The sequence below is a fragment of the Dermacentor albipictus genome, unplaced genomic scaffold (genome assembly GCF_038994185.2).
Source record: "Dermacentor albipictus isolate Rhodes 1998 colony unplaced genomic scaffold, USDA_Dalb.pri_finalv2 scaffold_20, whole genome shotgun sequence".
In the NCBI taxonomy this organism is placed as follows: Eukaryota; Metazoa; Arthropoda; class Arachnida; order Ixodida; family Ixodidae; genus Dermacentor; species Dermacentor albipictus.
Genome location: NW_027225574.1, coordinates 2,432,966 through 2,451,536, shown reverse-complemented (window position 1 = coordinate 2,451,536; position 18,571 = coordinate 2,432,966). Strand labels below are relative to the sequence as shown.

At 49.1% G+C, this 18,571-nt stretch overlaps 1 protein-coding gene across 6 annotated transcripts in view; it reads right to left on the bottom strand.

Moving 5' to 3' along the window:
* LOC139052223 (three-prime repair exonuclease 1-like) overlaps nt 1-18,571 on the bottom strand; it is a 60,088-nt gene that overhangs the window by 24,153 nt on the left and 17,364 nt on the right. For all 6 annotated transcript variants that reach the window (XM_070529319.1, XM_070529320.1, XM_070529318.1 and 3 more), the window contains exon 4: nt 18,047-18,153. In XM_070529319.1, the coding sequence (XP_070385420.1) occupies nt 18,047-18,153 (107 nt within the window). The remainder of the gene's footprint in view (nt 1-18,046; nt 18,154-18,571) is intronic.

Below are 18,571 nucleotides of genomic sequence, written 5' to 3'. Positions count from 1 at the left end.
CCTTGGTATGGACTTGTTCCACCTCAACGGCCAGACGTTCATCCTGGTGGTGGACTATTACTCAAGGTTCCCTGAGGTGGTGACCCTGAGGAGCACGACAGCTCAGGCAGTCATCGATGCTCTCAAATCCATCTTTGCCCGCCATGGAATCCCGCAAGAAGTCAGGTCAGACAACGGCCCACCGTTCTCGTCGCAAGAGTTCGCGGCGTTTGCAGCTTCATACGGCTTTAACCACAGGACCAGCAGTCCACACTACGCTCAGTCGAACGGAGAGGCAGAGAGGATGGTGCGTACTATCAAGGACCTGTTTCGCAAGTCAAAGGATCCTTATCTGGCTCTGCTCAGCTATAGGGACACTCCAGGAGTCAACGGCTTTAGTCCAGCCCAGCTGTTGATGGGACGTCAACTCAGAACCAGAGTCCCAAAGCAAGGCTCCCAGCTATGTCCCAACTGGCCCCCAATGAAAGAAGTCGTCGCTAAGGATGCGACTTACAAGCAGAAGCAGGCCGACAATTACAACAGGCATCATGGAGCTCGAGACTTGCCGCCACTCCAAACAGGTCAGCGTGTCTGGGTGCGACCTGATCAAGTGCAGGCTACGGTCCTCAGTCCGGGGCAAAGACCAAGAAGCTACGTGGTCGAAACGGAGCGAGGTGGCACCCTACAGCGCAACCGGCGTCACCTAGTGCCTTTTGGGACTACTGCCTTCGGAGAGGAACCACCACCACTGCAGCAAGTTTGCTGTCAGGAGCCTCGGCCTGCCAACATCGTGGAATCAACGGTCCCTCTCTGACAGTCTGTGCAACAGTCCCCTGCAGCCAGGGACCACAGTGACAGTGCGACTCGAACACGTTACGGCCGGCCTATCGTTCCGCCGCGCCGTTTGAACTTGTGAAACCTTTGAGGTGTCTGGCTTCCTGAATCTCTCCCGTCTAACCTCCAACGCTTCAAGGGGGGAGATGTAGAGGTCGCCACATTTCAGCCCCATTTGTTAGGCTGCCACCAGAGTGTGGCGCCCCCTGTGATCTGCGTGTCTATATATGTTCGAGCCCAATAAAGAAGGGGCATTCCCTTTTCGTCCAAGCAAGCGGCCGCACGTTTCGGTCCGTCCCTGCGTGCTCGTGCCCCACGCGGCACCAACCACGCGACAATTGCAAGTCCATGTGCAGGGAGATTTGCACTCCTGATGCCCTTCAGCCACTGTAGAAGTGCGCCTTCTACTTCAGGGTATTTCGAATCGAGATTCCTCTTTCTCTTTGCCGAGAGGCTCTTTTCAAAGCCATCCAGCACAACGTCCTCGTTTTTCAATACAGGTGACATAGCAGAAGACGGCATGTCAAATTCCTTTGCAATGTCAGTTTTCTGCCAGCCACCTTTTTCCACTTCTTTTATCAGCAGGACTTTCTGCTCCAAAGTCAGACATTTTCGCCCGGAGACTGACGGAGCCATTTATTACTGCAGACCACAAAAGCACACGCGAGGCACGCCTAACAAAGCATTACAAATAGCACACTATTATATTACTTCCAGCACAGATCCAAATGCACGCGCCGTCGGCGCCAAAGTGACTGAATGCGGCAGGCGATGCAGAAGGCAGAAGCTTCAAAATGTCGTCGGGGCATCTTGCTTTCCTCGTCAGTGCACGTTGGTGATGGCGACGGTTGCAATGGCGGGCTTGGCACAGCTTCACGTGTAGCAGAAGAAAGACGATCGGAGTTGTGGAGACCAAGAAGCAGGAAACATGGAAGGGCATCCGTTGGTCGAAGATTGTGCTCGGGAGGGCAGACCGGAAGAGGGCAGCTTTGGAGGAGCAGTAACATCAAAATTGGTAGAAAGGAGGCGAGGAGTGGAGATGAAGGCGAGTGAGGAGTGGCTGGCATCCAAGCAGCTTGCAGACTGGAGAGCGAATGAGGAGAGGGGGGTGCGGAGGTCACTGAAGACTACAATAGTAGTATCACACTGGAAAGCACCGCAAATGCCATGGCTTGAGTCTGGGGTTGTGTTTGTTGTGCTGGAAAAGCGATTAGCCACTCATTGTGGGTACGCAGCACGATCATGAAAACTGAACGGTTTTGCAGTAGTGGCTTTGCATGATCACGGGCAATTTTTTACCGAGGCGTGCTGCCGTGAAGTTTGCAAAACTAGTTTTTCAGCACACCGTTGCCGACGACACTGTGCTAATTCTACAGTTCAAGTGTCAGTGTTTGCGCACCGTCACATCCACGCCACTGATAGTCTAGGAACAAAATTCAATGACCCTACCACACATTTAGACCTTTTGTCTAAAGTCAGATGGCTCAAGAAAATCGCCAGGGAAACACCAGCTTGCGTTGACCCGCCATGTTGACAGCTTGACTCTGTGCTGGTGAGGCTCGGATTTTTCGTGTTTTCGACAAGTTATTGGTCGATTTGTACAGTCAAAAGTGCAACGAAGCTAGGAGCGGTTTTATTGCAATGCAGGCTAATTATGGCGAGTGGTGAGCAAATTTCTAGACCAGCGTCCCCAAAGTCGTCTTTCCGATTTGTTAACGTAGATCCTCGCGTCGAACATGGCACTTATAATCGGAGGGACACTTTTGTGCTTTTCGGCACATTTCAGCGCCAGAAGTGCTTTTCAGAGCGGTAAAACTTTGCTCATCAAGCACACCACGTAGAATGCTACGGCACAAGCCTGCCCTCAGTCCTTACGCCAATTTTCGGCATCCAAGAGACCACAGCTTTCTGGCATCGCAAAGTGTCAGGAAAACTTTATTTTCGTGTGTATTCTATCACGGGGGACACCAACGATGTGGTTGCAACTGAGATTAATGGTTCAGGTGCACTGCACCATAGACAGCTTCCATTCGCTTTGCAGTAGACGGCTGGGAGCACTTGACACTCACTTGGTACCCATTACTATCGGGTCATCGGTCGTGGGTTTGGTACTTTTGTGGCCTGTTCTGTGTCTGCGTGAGACCAATTTGTCGGAGGTATCAATTTGACACTGCATTCGCAAAAGGGGCGGCGGCGCTCGGTGGCGGCGATCCTCCGCTTGCCACTTCGCTCCAAGCGGGTCAAGCTCTTCGTACATTTCGGTTTAAAATGCATGCATTTGGGTCGGGACCGGAAGAAATTTTGAATAAAGCGATATTTCAAGTACAGCGAGGGTTATAATGAGGGATTACCGTACTTTGATGTTTTATGCAGCCCAGTTATAACAATTATCCATTATAACAATGGAATTTTCGTGGCACTTGAATATTGTTATAAGTGGGTTCAACTGTAAGGGGCGCTTTACGTAACTTAAGCTACTGTACTTAAGTACTTAAGGTACTTTCCAAGGTAACTTGGTATTATTTAAATGCTTTGATGACTCAGTATTTTTGGCGGAACTTTCGAATACTTTCCAGAGTACTACAGTCTAACCTCAATATATCGAACACGGATATATCGAATTATTGGGTATATCGAACACTTTCTGTATCACCTGGAAAATCTCGTGCATTTTTTATTTTTTATTTCGAACAGGGTCGGACGTAAAATGGATATATCAAACTCCAGCACCCCAGACCACGTGCGCTCTGTTGACAGGCGGTGAGCTTTCCCGCAACACCCTCAAAGATAGCAGTGGCACGATGGGCGTTCCTGACTGCTGTCCACCATAGCTGCACACATCGATCACACCGAGTGCGCCCATTTGAACGTAGCGGTGTACGCACGCAGTGCCTTGGCTAGTTCGATAATTGCATTTGCCGCAGTGATGCACTCTGCGTCTGCTGCGCCTCGCGAGGACTGGCGGTTTGCATCTACAAAGACATGCGACAGCGCGCACCTATAGACACCTTAGCAGACGCCACACAATACTTCGTTATCGACAGTGTTTCAAAATGCTTCGATTGACGGACGTGGAGATCGCAGCAAAAGTAGTGGCCACACAAAGGTGCTGCCGAGGTTGATCCCGCAAGCACTGATGTTGCCCTGCTATCGAATTCAACTGGGGCTGTAGTTGAGTAGGGCTGTGTAGTAACCGCAGCACAATAGAGGGCACCGGCCTATCGCTTGTGGATCGTTTAGACTATGTTGAAAACTCCGTGTTTAAGCATGCAGCTGCCAATAAGCAGGCTACACTGCTGCAGTACTTTCAACCAAATAAATAAATACTTTGTGGGAAGCTTCAAGTGAGTATTTACTGCACCATGATTAGGGTGCGATCAGGGATCGTTGTTCAAAGCGCGTATTCGGTTGCGCCACACATGATTGGCCTAGGCCGCATCGACTTGGCGCCGCTGACTAATTCGGCGCAGCCTAGGTTAATTGCACGCAGCGCAACCATACACGCGCTCCAAACAACGATCCCCGATCAACCCTTGGTTCGATTGATTTGCAGAAGTTTTTGATGCATTTTTTTTTATGCGATCTTATATATCGACTTCTGACTATATCGAACCATTTTGCGATTACTGCAGTGTTCGATATATCAAGGTTCGGCTAATTGTGCTCATAAATTAAAGGGGCCCTAAACCACCCCTGTGGATAGTCTGCGGATAGCACATGCTGCTGTGAAAATCTCAGCCAAATTTTTTAATCGTGCATAGCAAATGGATCTCAAAAACGGAGCACGAAGTCACCTTTCTCTAAAACTACCTTTTTTCAACAGAAACCTGCTCCTCATTCTTTTCTGGATGCTTTATTTCGTAGTATAGCAGATTCCCATACGCGGCTGCTACGGAAGGGTGTTTAGATCATTGCGCTTCTTCCTACTGTTACTGCGTACATTTATTGAAGTTTAATAAACAGGCTTAAATCTCCTTTCGAATATGGTTACATACTTCCGAAAGAAGCCGACTATCGTCTACTCACACTCGGCTGCAGTCAACCGTGTAGGAATTACTCTGGCCACTCTGCTTATCAGTGTTGTAGTCTGGTCTCACTAATCTCAACTAGTTTTGAACACTCATCTAGCCTCAATCCATGCAAAACTTAAAGGGCCTCTCACCAGGCCCCATAGCAAATTTTGGTTATACACTGGAAGTTATGTGTCCTCTAGGGAGCATTCTGCCACAAAAATTTTTCAAATCAGCTAATTAAAAGGAGAGATAGAAATATTTCAGCGCTGCGAAATTATTATTTAAGGAGGCGAGCTCCACTGCTAAGCAAGACACCCTCACCACTTGCCCCGTCTAGCCTCCCCTGCGTTCTCCCATACTGGACCTCAAGGATTGCGTGACGCATACGTCACGGGCCCCGACTTTTTCTTTTTTTTCTTTTTTCTTTTTTGTTCTCACTTTCTTGCAGCAAGGCGCACTTCCGCTGATGGCATCGCACGCGAGCTGTTGCGATTGTAGCGTTTCGCGCAGTACACGATTTTGCGCGCTATGCATGAGGACTCCTGACTAGCACTATAAGTCATTGCTACACGAATACTGAGACAGACATAAGCGGATCACAGAGCACGATCCTGCGCTGGAACACGGTAGAAAATTAGTTTTGGTGTCTGCACATGTGATTGCAAGATGCGGAGACAAGCAGACAAAACAGAAGTACATCTCTCTTGCTGCAGTGCGAAGTAAAACAAAACCATGCAGACATTCAGTTTGTGTGTTTTATTCCTTCTCTAAGCTTTTATTTGTGTATTCAAGCAACATAATACACAAATAACAGATTTTCCATAGTATAACTGTTGAAGCCACATGTCACCATGGGCGACGTCACAGCGAACACATGTACTTAGGCGCATTAGCACTTGTACGTCATCCTCCGGCTTGGACCGCGATGGCCGCGACGAGAAGAGAAAACGACGTTCGGTTTGAAATTTCAGATATTTCCGCGGCACGCAGCAACGTAATACTCTGCAGACACAATCGTTATTGTGCGTTGTATGCTCTGTGCTTGTCAGCTCAAAATGGCCAGACATGGTAAGGGGCCCTCTAAGGTCAGACCACACACGCACACTTACCAGCGTGCGCTCACTCCTGGCCGCTCCTGGTTAGACACCTTGGCATATTTCGCTTCGTAATGATATACATGGTGTCTACCAAGTTGACATTGTCAAATTCCTTGAGTTTTCCAGGTTTTTCCTGAGTGACACATAACTTTATGTCTAGCCAGGGCTGAAACCACATCGCCCGATGCTGTCACTCTCAAGTAAGCATTTAAAAAAAAAAAGTTATACCCGTGTCAGACGGGCGTTTGGAAGGCCTTCCAACCGATAGTCAGTTGACTCAAAGGTCAAGTTCGAGCTGCCACACGGGCCGTTTCGAAGGCCGCCGAGTCAAAGGTCTATCGAGTCAACGGAGCACCTTACAACTCTATCGAAATCTCGATGGCCTTTGAGCAACGGAAGCGGAAACAGCGCGAACATGCCTTCTCGTTCACATTGTGCTCGTACTCACGGTTAGAAAGAACAAATCAAACCAAATGCTCTTATAAAATACTATATATGATTGTTAATCATTATTCAATAAACTGTTTTTGCCACTTGACATGTGCGAACACACACCAGAACGGCAGCCGCATCGAGCGGCGCAGACGTTGCCGCAGTTTCGCTACTCAACAACTTAAAAACTAAACATATATGTATGGCAATGAATAAACAAATTTTTTTAAATGTATAAACAAATATAAAAGAAATTATAGTGATTTTAAATTCGTTTTAATGTTGTTTAACTTTTCGTGACATGAAAACGAAAATAAAGATCCGCAGCGCCACACAATTTTGCGAGAAACGCCTGAACCACTCAACGGCCTTTCAAAAGTGCCGTGTAGCAGCGTGACAACTCCTTTGAGTCGATAGAGTTGTGGCGTTTCAAAGGCCGTTCACTGGAAGGCCTTCCAAATGTGCCCGTGTGACACAGGTATTAATTCAGTTTGAATAGTAAGGAGCAGTGTTTATTTTATTCAAAATAGGAAACTGAAGGTAGGGGATAGTAAAATGCACTGCAAATAAAATATATTCGAAAAAGAAAAATGATAAAGCCCATTGTAAATAGAGTCGAACATTTTCAAATACAAATAAAAAGAGATGCATACAGAAGAAAATATTTTCGAAAATGAGCTATTTCTATCAAGTCGTAGCAAGATCATTGGTATTATGCCCTAAATTTATCACAAGCGAGGTTTCTTTCTCAGCAGTTGGAAAGCCAACCTCAACTGTCCTCACATACTCTTTAACCCACGCACAAAGCCTCTGTTTTGTGTTTCATTGCTTTCAAGAGTTTATTTTAGTTTGGGTGAGGGTCACTTGAATCTCTGCGTCAGCGAACACTTTGCTTTTTCAGCTCAAGCCCCTTCAAAGAAAAGGTGGCACAGTTCCTTTCCCGATCATTCCTCAATACGGCAGTCATTTCTGTTCATGTCCTCATTCCGCGGCGTATTTGCCCCATGGACCGTTGGAAGCATCCTCTTGGTCAGTTGTAAAGTCAACGTCCGATTTTTCGTACTTTCTAGGGGCCATGAAAACATCCGAAAAACCAAATCAGGCAGTCCGAAAAAAATGAATGCATGTCTTTTACTGCCCTTCAGGGTTCAAATCCTCACAGGCACGTCTGAAAAAGCCTTGAAGGCCTCCCAGTACACTTATTAGGCATGTCGGTGCTCATGCTGTGGCAGGAGACGGCAGGTGCACGGGTGTATAATTATGGAATACGTACTGTGTCCCATGACAACTGCCCCTTCCCACACTTGTTAAGCTTTACTGCAATACTACAAGTGCAGTCGTGAGCACACTTAGTGTAAACACGGGAGCGTATGCCGCACGGTGCTATCAGCGATGCTTACTGATGCGAACGCAAAGTTCTGCACATGCGCAGTATTTTTGCGGCGTGGCTATTTTACCATTGCGCGCATTGCATCATCGAAGCGCACCGTCGTCGTCTGCTATGTTTTGCCTCGGCTGCCATCATCGGGCTTACCGCGATCTGCCAGTTAGGATCAATGAAACAAGAGCTGGCTAGGTCTGTAAGCGCCAGTACCGGCCTTCGATTTACTTTTAGCTTAGACTTTGCATGTCTGCAATACCAAATTAATGCCCATTGAATTACATTTTAAAACAATATTACTATGTTACTGCATCTCTTGCCTGCTTCTGAAGCTACTACCGTTCTTTCTTTTTCACTTTGTCCTTATTTCAGAGCGTTTGCACGCGTTCCAGCTTTCGCCTTGCTTTCTGCAACAATTAGTAACAGCAAAACATGTAAATAGTAAAATAGAATCAGTACTCTAGTCTCCTAAATTACGTATTATGTTATCGGATGGGACCGAAGTATAATGCAAGAGAAACTAGCCTTGCCATGTAACAATTATAAAACATTTGCTTCAAACGCGCACAAGGAATTACATGTCTCAACAATGCCTCAAAAACACAATAAATAGCAAGTAAAGAAACAAACAATAGTGGCAGCACTTGAGTTTAGTAGCGAGTCATTTCGCTATTCCCAGTAACGACAGCTGCCATTCAAGATGGTAGTGAAGCATACAGTGCTGGCACAAGTGATCGGTCAACACGAAGGCTCTCCCACTGCTGTCGAACTTCTTCCCGTAAGACGTCTGCAGTCGTGGCGTAAATCGGTTTCGTCGCAATGGCAGCTTCCATACGGCCCCATACATTTTCTATTAAATTCAGGTCGGCGTCTTTCGGACACTACTCTAGCACGGGGATCTGCTTGTCTGAGAGATATTCTTTCATAATCCTGCCCGTGTGAACTGGTGCCTGGTCGTGCTGGTACAGAAAATTTCGGTGAGGAAACAAGTTTTCAATGTAAGGCAACAACACATAGTCCAGACTACGACAATACTTTGCCGACGTCAAGTGCCGTGGATATGTTGCAATGGGCCCAGGCCATGTCGGGATATGAAGCCCCATGCATTCACACTTGTTCTTCCACTGGACAACACACTCCGCACGTTTTCGGCATCATATCTGTAAGACAATGTCTTCTGAAAATTTACCTAGTAGATAATGAACAAATGTGCAAGTAAATCAGCCTTTACGGGTGCCTGACAGTCACCAAACACGCATCCTCTGGTCCTGTCGCGTGGAAAACGTAAACTCATCAGAGAAGATGACACGACTCCAGTCCTAACTTGTCCGTGGAGCAAGCTGCAAAGCAAACTGCAGCCTTGCGTACTTGTTCGCCGCTGTCAGTAATGGTTTCCGTGCTGCCATGCTACTGTGAAACCCTGCATCCTTCAGTCGATGGCGAACTGTAGAATCTGAAGCACTGAAGTCTAAGGCTTCACGAATTGCTCTAGCGGGAAGGAAAGGATCCTGGACCACGGCTGCGATGATTAATGCATCTTCATCCTCCGTTGTAGATCTTGGTGGCGGCCCCGGGGGAGCATCGCGGATGAGTCCTTCATGCTTAAAAGCCTGAATTCACGGTCTTCAATGGCCTGTTAATCAATGCTCCGATTTGACGTTGGGTATACCCCTTGTATGCAAGATGCACAATTTCACGCCTCTGCTCCTCGGGAACCGTAGCCATGGCAGTATGCCATCACCTGTGGGACGTACAGAAACAGTGTCTCTATTTATATATTTGCTCATAGTATGCTTTGTGGCGGTGTGATCTTTATCATAAAACATAGCAGACGACGAAGGTGCTTTCCGATGACGCGATGCGCATGTAGGTAAAATATTCAAGCAGCAAACGCACTGCGTATGTGCAGAACTTCGCGTTTGCATCGGTAGGCATCGCTGATAGCACCGTGCGGCATGCGCTCCCGTGTTTACACTAAGCCTACTCACGACTGTACGCTTCAACACGTAACATCACTGTGCTGAGGTGAAGCTGCCTTTCAGGAACCGGCATTATGCAATGCGCCACGTTTTCTAAGCTTCGAAGCCAATCGCTAGGATCACAGAGGTGGAGTCGGTGCAATTAATGACAGTGGCAAATTCTTTCAATGAAAAACACGGCACCGAACGGCAAGTACCTTAACAGCAAACGTCGAAGCGGCTAAGCCTAGCGCCACCGCGGTGGTGGATACGGCACGAGAAGTTCATTTGAGGAATCGCCAGTCATCTGTGCGCAGGTGCGAGTAAGAGCGGGTATGAGAGAGAAAATCGAGGCTTGTGCTCCTTGAATATACGACTCTGCCTAGGCACTGTCATGCACCTCACAACACAGACCCACAAGGAACGAAAACAGCATAAACCTTCAACTAAGATGCATTGGGTTATAGGCACCGGGCACGGGATGAGTTTGGTCCGTTGGCACCTCCCTGCAGCAGGCACAGCTGCCAGCTACGTTGGTTGATTATGTTCTGTCATTTCTTGTTTTTCATTGCCAAAATATTATGTGGAACAAAAACCGAACAAACATGTTGCATTTTTGGGTGCATGAACAGTTACTTTAACATGACTGAAGCTGGTGAGGCTATTCAATTCCATCGGTTTTCGTCACAGCCTCATCAGATGGAACAGCAGAAAGCCTGGATATGCACAGTCTGTAGGCAATGGTACATACATTTCTGATGATCCTTTGCTTTTGTCTAGTTGTTTTAATAATAATAAAGGAGCCGTTCATTAGCAAGAACTTCGTGTTCCATGTAAATTGTGTCTTCGCCTTTGCAGGTGCGACAGCTCTGAGTTTGAGCACCGAAAGAGAACATGCAGATTTGTATTCGTCATTTTGCAGTCCTCTCAGTGGCCTAGTTTTGTTTAGTTTTTTTCTTTCAGGGTAATTTTTCCTTCCTCTCGTTTTCCAGCTCTGGCTGCATCTGGTACGTGACTCTCTTTGCTGTGCATCGACAGCTAACATAAAAGCAGCAGCGTGTTCACACTCGCTGTCGACACTGGCCTTACGCATGCACCGGCTACCACCGACGGCGCTCGTCGTGCCCCAGATGCAAAATAGTAACTAGCCAAATCTTAAGTCTTGGTCTAAGACATTGAGATCAGCAAAGCATTGCAAGAAAAAAAGAATGACTGTACAGAGAACCGTACAAAGAATGGGAACATAGACAAATTTGCAATAAACAAAGCAGATCAAAAAACAAAAAAGGGAGACGCAGTATATAAGGCGAGAGCTGCGCGGTGACCTCCGATGCAATGGTACATTCGGGGATACGGGGTGCGCAGTAGCCACCGGCTGCACCGGCACCATTTTAACCGAAAGGTTCAGTCTCATGTAAGCGCCGCACCTTGACAAAATTGTGAAAAAAGAAGTGTGGCCCTTATACGAGTCTATACGGTATGCAACATAGCCAAGCCACAACAGCACTTCCGCACTGGATCCACATCAACTATGGAGGTTAGGGGCACATGTGCTGCAATACCGTCTTGCAACATCGGCATGGTTGTTTGACAAATTGAGTGCAGTACAGTCGAACCCAACTATATCGAACCCGTTTACATCAAATTATTCTGTATATTGAACAATTTCTGAACACGGTATAGTTACAATCAGTACACATATAGCAAAAATTACGCTTAAATCAAACAAAGATAGCGAATCCCAATATATCGAACGAGCAGCGCAAAAGTGCCTCCAGAAGTTGGCTTTCCCTCACGGCGGCGGGGAAACCCGGCGGCGTGGCTCCATTCAACCGCTCTCCCTACCGTGACCACACTGCGTCGGGCGAGCCGTCGACACTCCCCGGCAAAAAACGATGCTGGCCAGCCCGCAGCGCTTCCTCAGACAGCCAATCAGTGGCTCTTGTGCCCTCGTCATGCAAGATGGTGCAAGTTGTCTCGCTGCTTTTCTGGTTTATTGTGTTTGCGCCTTGTGGGCCTTCTTTTGCATTGTTGTCCTGATAAAGCGGCACAATCTGCTTTTCCCCGTGAAGCTTGAAATCATAAATCGGGTCGAACACGGTGAGAAGACGGATGACCTTACAGCGTGCAAGATTCCGAGGAGCACTCTCCGCATGATCTTGAAGAATAAGGGGGAGATTAGGGCTAAAGCAGACAAACTCGCGACCCGGCACCTATTGGCGCCAGATGTGTACGCACGGCCGTGTACAAGCAGTTAATCTGAAATTGCTTCAGACGTGCCGGCTTCCACGTGCCCAGTGATTACTAAATTGTGATGAGTGCGACGAAGCCATTGCCGCTGTTGCCGAAGTTTAAAGCGAACTGTCAGAATTTCCAGAAGCCGTTGACAAATCAACGGTCGTCGAGTTTGTGAATGCAGATGATGGTATCGCGACCACGGGAGAGCCTGAAAACAAAGACTACGTTGTCGACATCATACCGAGCACAAGTGAAAGTGGGCACAATGAGGAAAGTAACGATGGTCCTTTGCCCACATCCTCCGAGGTGTTTGGTGCACTCGCACCAGTCCGGTGCTTCTGCGCGAATGTGGAAGGTTGTGGCCTCAGCTGCTCCAACTCTTTATAGAAAAAAAAAATTTAATTATGGGTTTTTACCTGCCAAAACCACTTTCTGTTTATGAGGCACGCCGCAGTGGAGGACTCCGGAAATTTCAACTACCTGGGGCTCTTTGACGTGCACCTAAATCTAAGTACACTGGTATTTTCGGGGGCGAAATGCGGCCGCCGTGGCCGGGATTCGATCCCGCGACCTCATGCTTACAGCCTAACACCATAGCCACTAAGCAACCATGGCGGGTGACTCTTTAGACAATGTGGAGAAGTGCGTGCGTCGCAGGCAGCGAAATTGCCCAAAGAGAAGAAAATACAGGACTATTTCACGTGAAACTAAGCTAGTTTCATCAATAAAGTGTTTTTATAAATGGTATGTGCTTTTATGAGATCCAATTATTCAGCAGGCTTGTATCGAATTATGCCCTATATCGAACTGATAGGCTTTCTTTTTGCAAGTTCGATATAGCCGGGTTCGACTGTACCACAATATGATTTGTTGCAAGCTTCTGCCAAACTGCTTGCAAGTGTGTCCTTGGCTGCGGCGCAACCATTCTTGGCTGCAGCAGCCAAGGACTTTCACCAAGATGTGCATTGATTCATAGCTCTGCAACACGCTGGAATGCATCTCATCTAGCATGGTCTCTTCGGGCCTGCTTACACTATAATAATAATAATAATAATAATAATAATAATATAGGGGCGCGAAATGCGTCCGCTATAGACAGACGCGCGCAGAGAGAAGAGAACGAACTTTGAGAGCGACCGGCGAGCAGCCGAGCGCCGGTGAAACTGAAACTTTATTGTACGTGACTTCCACGCCGGGGAGGCCGGCGCCAGGAACATAAACATCCGCTCGTTGTGCAGACGCTCACGGCGGCGGCGGCGGCGGAATCGGATCCACTACAGGGCTCCCCCCCCCCGTAGATACAAAGGTCGCTGCTGTCGCGCTGATGCCCAGGACACGTGCTTGCTCACGGGGCAGGGCACGGATGGGGGAGAATCGGGCGGGGAACGAGTGGGGAGTGCAAGAGAAACGCACAAGTTCGCCATGTACGCGGGCTTCACACGGTCGATTGAAATCACGTTTTCACGGCCGTTCAAAGAAACAGTAAAAGTCTTTTCTCCGCGCTGTAGCACTTCGAACGGGCCGTCGTACGGTGCAGTGAGGGCGGGTCGGACGCCTTCGCGGCGCACGAAAACGTGAGTTGAGGCAGCTAGGTCTTTGCTTACGAAAACGTCGTAAGTGGAGGGCTGTCGAGGTGTTGTTGGTCGCAAGCGCTCAAAGAGCGACCGAAGTTGCTCAACGTAGGCAGGAGGCGAGAGGTTGGGGACTGCCGGTGGTGCGAAGAATTCGCCGGGTAGACGTAGTGTCGTCCCGTAGACCATTTCGGCAGCTGTACACCCGAGGTCCTCTTTTATGGCCGACCGAATACCTAGTAGAACTAGCGGCAGGTCGTCGACCCATGAAGTTCGAGCGTCGCGGGCGATGAGGGCGGCTTTCAACTGGCGGTGAAGCCTTTCCACCATTCCATTTGCTGAAGGGTGGTATGCAGTTGTGTGCATATGGCGGATACCGAGAATGCTTGTTAACGCTCCGAAGAGCTCACTTTCAAACTGTCGTCCGCGGTCGGTTGTTACCACACTGGGGCAGCCGAAACGAGATATCCAACCGGCCACGAAAACGGACGCCACGGCTGGCGCCGTAATATCGTGTACGGGAAACGCTTCAGGCCAGCGCGTGTAGCGGTCAACGCAGGTGAGGATGTATCGTTTACCACGCGATGAAGGCAGTGGACCAACAATGTCGATGTGAACGTGGTCAAAGCGAGAGTCGGGTGGACGGAAGGGTTGAAGTGGTGACTTGGTGTGGCGGGTCGTTTTTGCACGTTGGCAGCGTTGACATTCTTGAGCCCAGCGGCGGACATCTGCGTTGATGCCGGGCCACACATAACGCGAGGTGATGAGGCGCTGAGTGGCGCGAACACCAGGATGGCTCGAGTCGTGTAGCTTGCCAAAAACTTGACGGCGGCGCGAGGAAGGCACAAATGGACGAGCACAGCCTGTTGACATGTCGCAGACGATCGTACTGGAGGAAAACGGCAGTGGCACCTCAGCAAACGAGAGAGATGTGGACCCTGCACGCAGGTCACGCAGCTCGTTGTCAGAATGTTGTGCCTCTGCGATGATGTCGAAATCCACAGCAGCAGTGGAAAGCGCGTCGACACGTGACAGGGCATCGGCAGCCGCATTAACTGGTCCTTCGATGTACCGTAGGTCGGTCGTGAATTCGGAAATAAAATGCAGGTGCCGAATTTGCCGGGACATGTGTGTGCTGTGGTTTCCACGGAAAGCGAATATCAGTGGCTTATGATCCGTCAGTACGTGGAACACGGTACCTTCGAGAAGGTGGCGAAAGTGGCGAATGCCAAGGTAGACAGCGAGGAGTTCGCGGTCGAAAGTGCTGTATCGAGTCTCTGCCGGCTTCATCTTCTGCGAAAAGAAACCGAGTGGACACCACAGATTGTGCTGGAATTGTTGTAGAACTGCACCAACGGCACTGGAGGAGGCGTCGGTGATGAGCCGCATGGGCGCGTCAGTTAGGGGATGCACTAGGAGGGTGGCTTGTGCCAGGGCATTCTTGGCTTCTTGGAAGGCGGCGTCTGCTTCGGATGTCCACTCCAAGATCGCAGATGGTGCCTTTGGAGCCTTCAGCATATCGGTCAGAGGTAGAATGATGCGCGCTATATTCGGCAGGAACCGTCGATGGAAGTTCAGAAGCCCGAGAAATTCGCGGAGCTTGCGAAGTGACGTTGGACGTGGAAAATCCCTCAGAGCTTGAACCTTCCTGTCCAATGGCTTGATTCCTTGAGGTGTGACAAGGTGTCCAAGAAATTCGACGTTGTCAACACCAAAGACACATTTGGCTGTGTTGATAGTTAAGCCATGTTCCTGCAGTCGCGAAAACAGCAACCGCAGATGGTCAGCGTGCTGCTCTGGTGAAGAACTTGCCACCAGCAGATCATCAAGATAGGCGATGACGAAGTGCAGACCACGTATTACTTCATTGATGAAGCGTTGGAAAGTTTGGCCTGCATTACGTAACCCGAAAGGCATGCGGACATACTCGAATAGGCCAAAAGGAGTTGTGATGGCAGTCTTCGGTATGTCCGCTGGTTCCACAGGAATTTGATGATATGCCTTGACTAGGTCAATCTTGCTAAATATGGTTGTTCCAGCAAGAGTGGTAGCAAAGTCGTGAATGTGCGGGAGCGGGTACCGGTCGGGAGCGGTGCGGGCATTCAATGCACAATAGTCTCCACAAGGGCGCCAATCTCCGGGGTCACGCTTGGGCACCATGTGTAGGGCAGATGACCAGCTGCTTGACGATGGGCGGATTATGCCTAACTGCAGCATGTGATCAAATTCTCTGCGAGCTGTGGCGAGGCGGTCTCCAGCAAGACGTCGTGGCTTGCAGGACGCTGGAGGACCCGTGGTGACGATGTGGTGCGTCACAGTGTGCCGCACTGGAAGTTCCAAATTGGTAGGTTTGGTAAGTTCAGGAAATTCACTGAGGATAGAGGCAAATTCTGATGATGGCGAATGCGGAGCTGGTTGCGTAGAGGCGGACAGCGGTGCGAGGATACCTTGCACGGAGAGGCTGGTCGTACAGTCCACAAGTTGACGGGAGCGGAGATTCACGTTCAAACCGAAATGGGTAAGAAAGTCCGCACCTAGTATGGCGAAGCGCACGTCGGCGAGGATGAAAATCCAGCGAAATATGCGACGCAGGCCCAGGTCAATGGTGAGGGAGCGTTGGCCATATGTTGCGATTGTGGATGTATTTACAGCTTGCAAAGGCGCAGTCCTCGGACAACGGTGTCGGTCCTGGCGAGAGGCAGGAATGACGCTTACCTCTGCACTAGTGTCCACAAGAAAGCGGTGGCCTGCGATCCTGTCTGTGACGTAGAATAGGCGGCTTCCCGTAGCGGTTGAGTCACGCACCGCCATTAGTGACTCGCTTCCATGTTTCCCTGCCAGCGACAAGGCTGTCGACATTTTGCAGCGCTGGCGCCGAACCTGGCGTGGTACCAGCAGAAGCCGTCAGTAGTGTGTCTTGGGCGGGAACGGGAACGCGAACGTGAGCCACCCCTAGCCAGTGGAGAGCGACGAGGCGTGTCCATCTGCATTGCTGCCATGGTGTCCATCAGCCTGTCAATTTTCTCCTCGAGGCGAGATTGCCGGGCCTCGAGGTCTGATGTGACAGTGGTCGAGGACACCGCGGATATTGCGCCGGAGTAGTCGTTCACGCGGTCCGCGAGTTCTGCCAGTTTGTCAAGAGGCATATCATCCGCAGCTGCCATAACCACGACAAGTGTCTGAGGCAAACGTTGCAGAAACAGCTCGCGCAATAGTGGACTTTCGGAGTCTTGGGTACGGTCGCCGAGTAGCTGTCGCATCCGATGTAATAGCTGCGACGGTCGGCGATCGCCGAGTTCTTCCGCGTTGAGGAGTTGCTGCAAGCGGCTTCTCTCGGACACGGTTTTGCGTGTGAGCACTATGGCCTTCAAATGGTCGTAGGGCGCGGCCGGATGTGGGGCTCTCATGACGTCGTCGAACTCATCAGCTACCTCGGAGGTAAGTGCTGAGACGACATGCAGGTACATCACACGTTGCGATGTGATGCGCCGCAGATCGAAGAGGGCTTCTACTTGCGTGAACCACACGGCGGGATTCTTCGGCCAAAACGGCGGCAGCCGCAGCTGGGCATTGGAAATGGCGTCCATGGCAGCGCTGGGGGCAGGGATGTCGCCTGGCACAGTTGCTTGGGGCTGAAGAGCCGGGGCGTCGTTGCTGACTACTGTAGTGTTCATTTCGTCTTCCATTGCGTGAGCTTGCTACGTCTGGGTCACCAAGCTATAGGGGCGCGAAATGCGTCCGCTATAGACAGACGCGCGCAGAGAGAAGAGAACGAACTTTGAGAGCGACCGGCGAGCAGCCGAGCGCCGGTGAAACAAACTTTATTGTACGTGACTTCCACACCGGGGAGGCCGGCGCCAGGAACATAAACATCCGCTCGTTGTGCAGACGCTCACGGCGGCGGCGGCGGCGGAATCGGATCCACTACAAATAATAATAATAATAATAATAATAATAATAATAATAATAATAATAATGATAATAATAATAATTTTATTTGACCATCACGTCATATATGATGATGCAGGGGGACCGAAGTAAAAGCTGTCTTTCAACAGCTTGACAGAGCAACGGCCCCCCTTTTTTGGCAGCAGCATACGAAGTGACATAAAAAGAACATACTTAAACCTTAGACCTGTGCTTCTGACAGACACTTAGACCCACATCCCACTTGTGCTTGTTGTGATCAAGTCAACAAATTCTGCTGTCTTAGCATATGATTTAGGCCACTAGGAGTCGCTTAAATCAGCCAATCTTTGAAACCATGTCAGCCCTTGGCAAAGGAGGAAGATTAGATTACATTGAAGAGCACTTAACTAGCTTTTCAAGAGTCTCACCTTAATCTCCAGCAGGACTAAATGCTTGTCTTTAATGTCCCTCATTAAGGTGTTATTTTATTTATTTGTAAAATACCTTACAAGGTTCTAACATGAGGCATTGAGTAGGGGGGGGGGGGCATAGAACCAAGTACACACATAAAAAGTAGCAACCTTGAGGGAGAAGAGCGATCTTGAGCAATCAGAGGGAGAAGGAGGTGACTCACCAGACTTCTTGGCAGCCATCGGGTGCATGACAGCTTGAGGCTTTAGGCACAGTGTCAGCTTGTTGATCACCCGAAATTCAGCCTTATCTTGCTTCTCAAAGTGGGCCCTATATTCAGGAGAAAGAAATGTTGTAAGCTACAATTACAACAAATAAAACACTCCTTGCATAATAATTCCCAAGAAAGCCATATGCTCAGTGATAGGCGAAATTCATTCGTATTCCCTGTCATACACACAATAAAGTAAAAGCCTAGTTCCCAGGTTATTTTATTGCAAGAGGGGTTACATCCATATGCCAAGAGCATTCTGCACACAGAGGGAAAACAGTATGTGTGATGCACAGACTGTGTCCACTCGTGTCAGCAGAATAAAAAATGGGCCTGTACTATCCCTAGACAATGCTAATGCAACCGGCAAAAAGGAAAGTTCACTGTTCCCCCCCCCACCGCCACTTCTTTTTTAATAAGTGGTATGAAGTTGACTAAAATAACAAAATTCACTACTTAGGGCTGCTTTAGTCCGGA